The sequence below is a fragment of the Otolemur garnettii genome, unplaced genomic scaffold, assembly GCF_000181295.1.
Source record: "Otolemur garnettii isolate 467f Iridium unplaced genomic scaffold, OtoGar3 scaffold00058, whole genome shotgun sequence".
Lineage (NCBI taxonomy): Eukaryota > Metazoa > Chordata > Mammalia > Primates > Galagidae > Otolemur > Otolemur garnettii.
The window spans coordinates 9,515,153-9,516,227 of NW_003852453.1; the positions used below are offsets into that span (position 1 = coordinate 9,515,153).

The 1,075-nt window shown below is 35.6% G+C and overlaps 1 protein-coding gene across 1 annotated transcript in view; it reads left to right on the plus strand.

Moving 5' to 3' along the window:
• Window positions 1-635, plus strand: part of RSPRY1 (ring finger and SPRY domain containing 1) — a 60,319-nt gene extending 59,684 nt beyond the window's left edge. Inside the window, exon 14 of the mRNA XM_012806842.2 lies at window positions 482-635. Within this exon, the coding sequence (XP_012662296.2) occupies window positions 482-578 (97 nt within the window). The 3' untranslated portion in view covers window positions 579-635. The remainder of the gene's footprint in view (window positions 1-481) is intronic.
• The last annotated feature ends 440 nt before the right edge of the window (window positions 636-1,075 follow it).

Consider the following 1,075-nt stretch of genomic DNA (forward strand, 5'->3'; position numbering starts at 1 on the left):
ACAGTTTGAGGCTCTGTCACAAAAAAAAAAAAAAAAACAGGCATAACAATAGGACAGACTAGAAACCCAAAAATAGAGTTTAACTAAAAATGGAAATTTAATATATTTAAATCCATAAAAGGATTTAGTCAAATCTGTGCTAAAAGATAGACTGTTTGGTACATGGTACTGGGATAAGGGCTAGCTGTCTGGGAAAAATAGCATTGTATCTATCCCTACCTACTATGTACGTATATCCTGTGTGTATATATAAACTATCTGAAAGAATGAAAATGAACTTTTTACTTGTTCCTCAGAGGAAGAAGATTGAAGATCAGAAATGGGAGGAAGATTTATTTTTTATTTATACATTTACATTTTTTTTACTTATTTACATAATTGTTACCCTTTCAATTACTTGTTAATATTTTAGATTTAGTTGGCAGGTAGAGTTTGACCTTTCAAGCATTAACTTGACTGGCTTTTATGTGTTTCTCCTTAGTGACCTGTGCATGGATTGTGCCTTGCAGCTGGAGACCTGCCCATTGTGTCGTAAAGAAATAGTGTCTAGAGTCAGACAGATTTCTCATATTTCATGACACACGTGAAGAGACATCATGGACTTATTTCTACTCAATTCCAGCCAATATTGAAAAGAAAAAGAAAGAAACCATCTCTATTCAGTTGTATGCACATTGAAACTTATAGCCATGGCCAGATTTTATGCTAAAAATGATAGTTTGTCAAAGACAAAATTCTTTTAGAATCTAATCCAACTTGCCAGCCCTGAGAAATTCCTTTTAAGGCCAAGGAAAGCTGAATGCTAGCAGCCAGGCCTGTGGTACTTCCATGAAAAACAATAGGAGACGGTGCCCTCATGAATGCTGAAACCACGCTGGACTCCATGTTGGGTTCATTTGATCGTTTAACACAGAATATTTTGTGTCATATTGCAGAGTTTTTATTTGGGGGGCAGAAGTCTTTACAGAGAAGTAAATGACAGTGTGTCTGGGTTAAGCATAACTCCCCAGTGGTCAGAGAGACACCAGTATATTAAGCATGGATATTGCACTGCAAGACTTGAATCTATAAAATT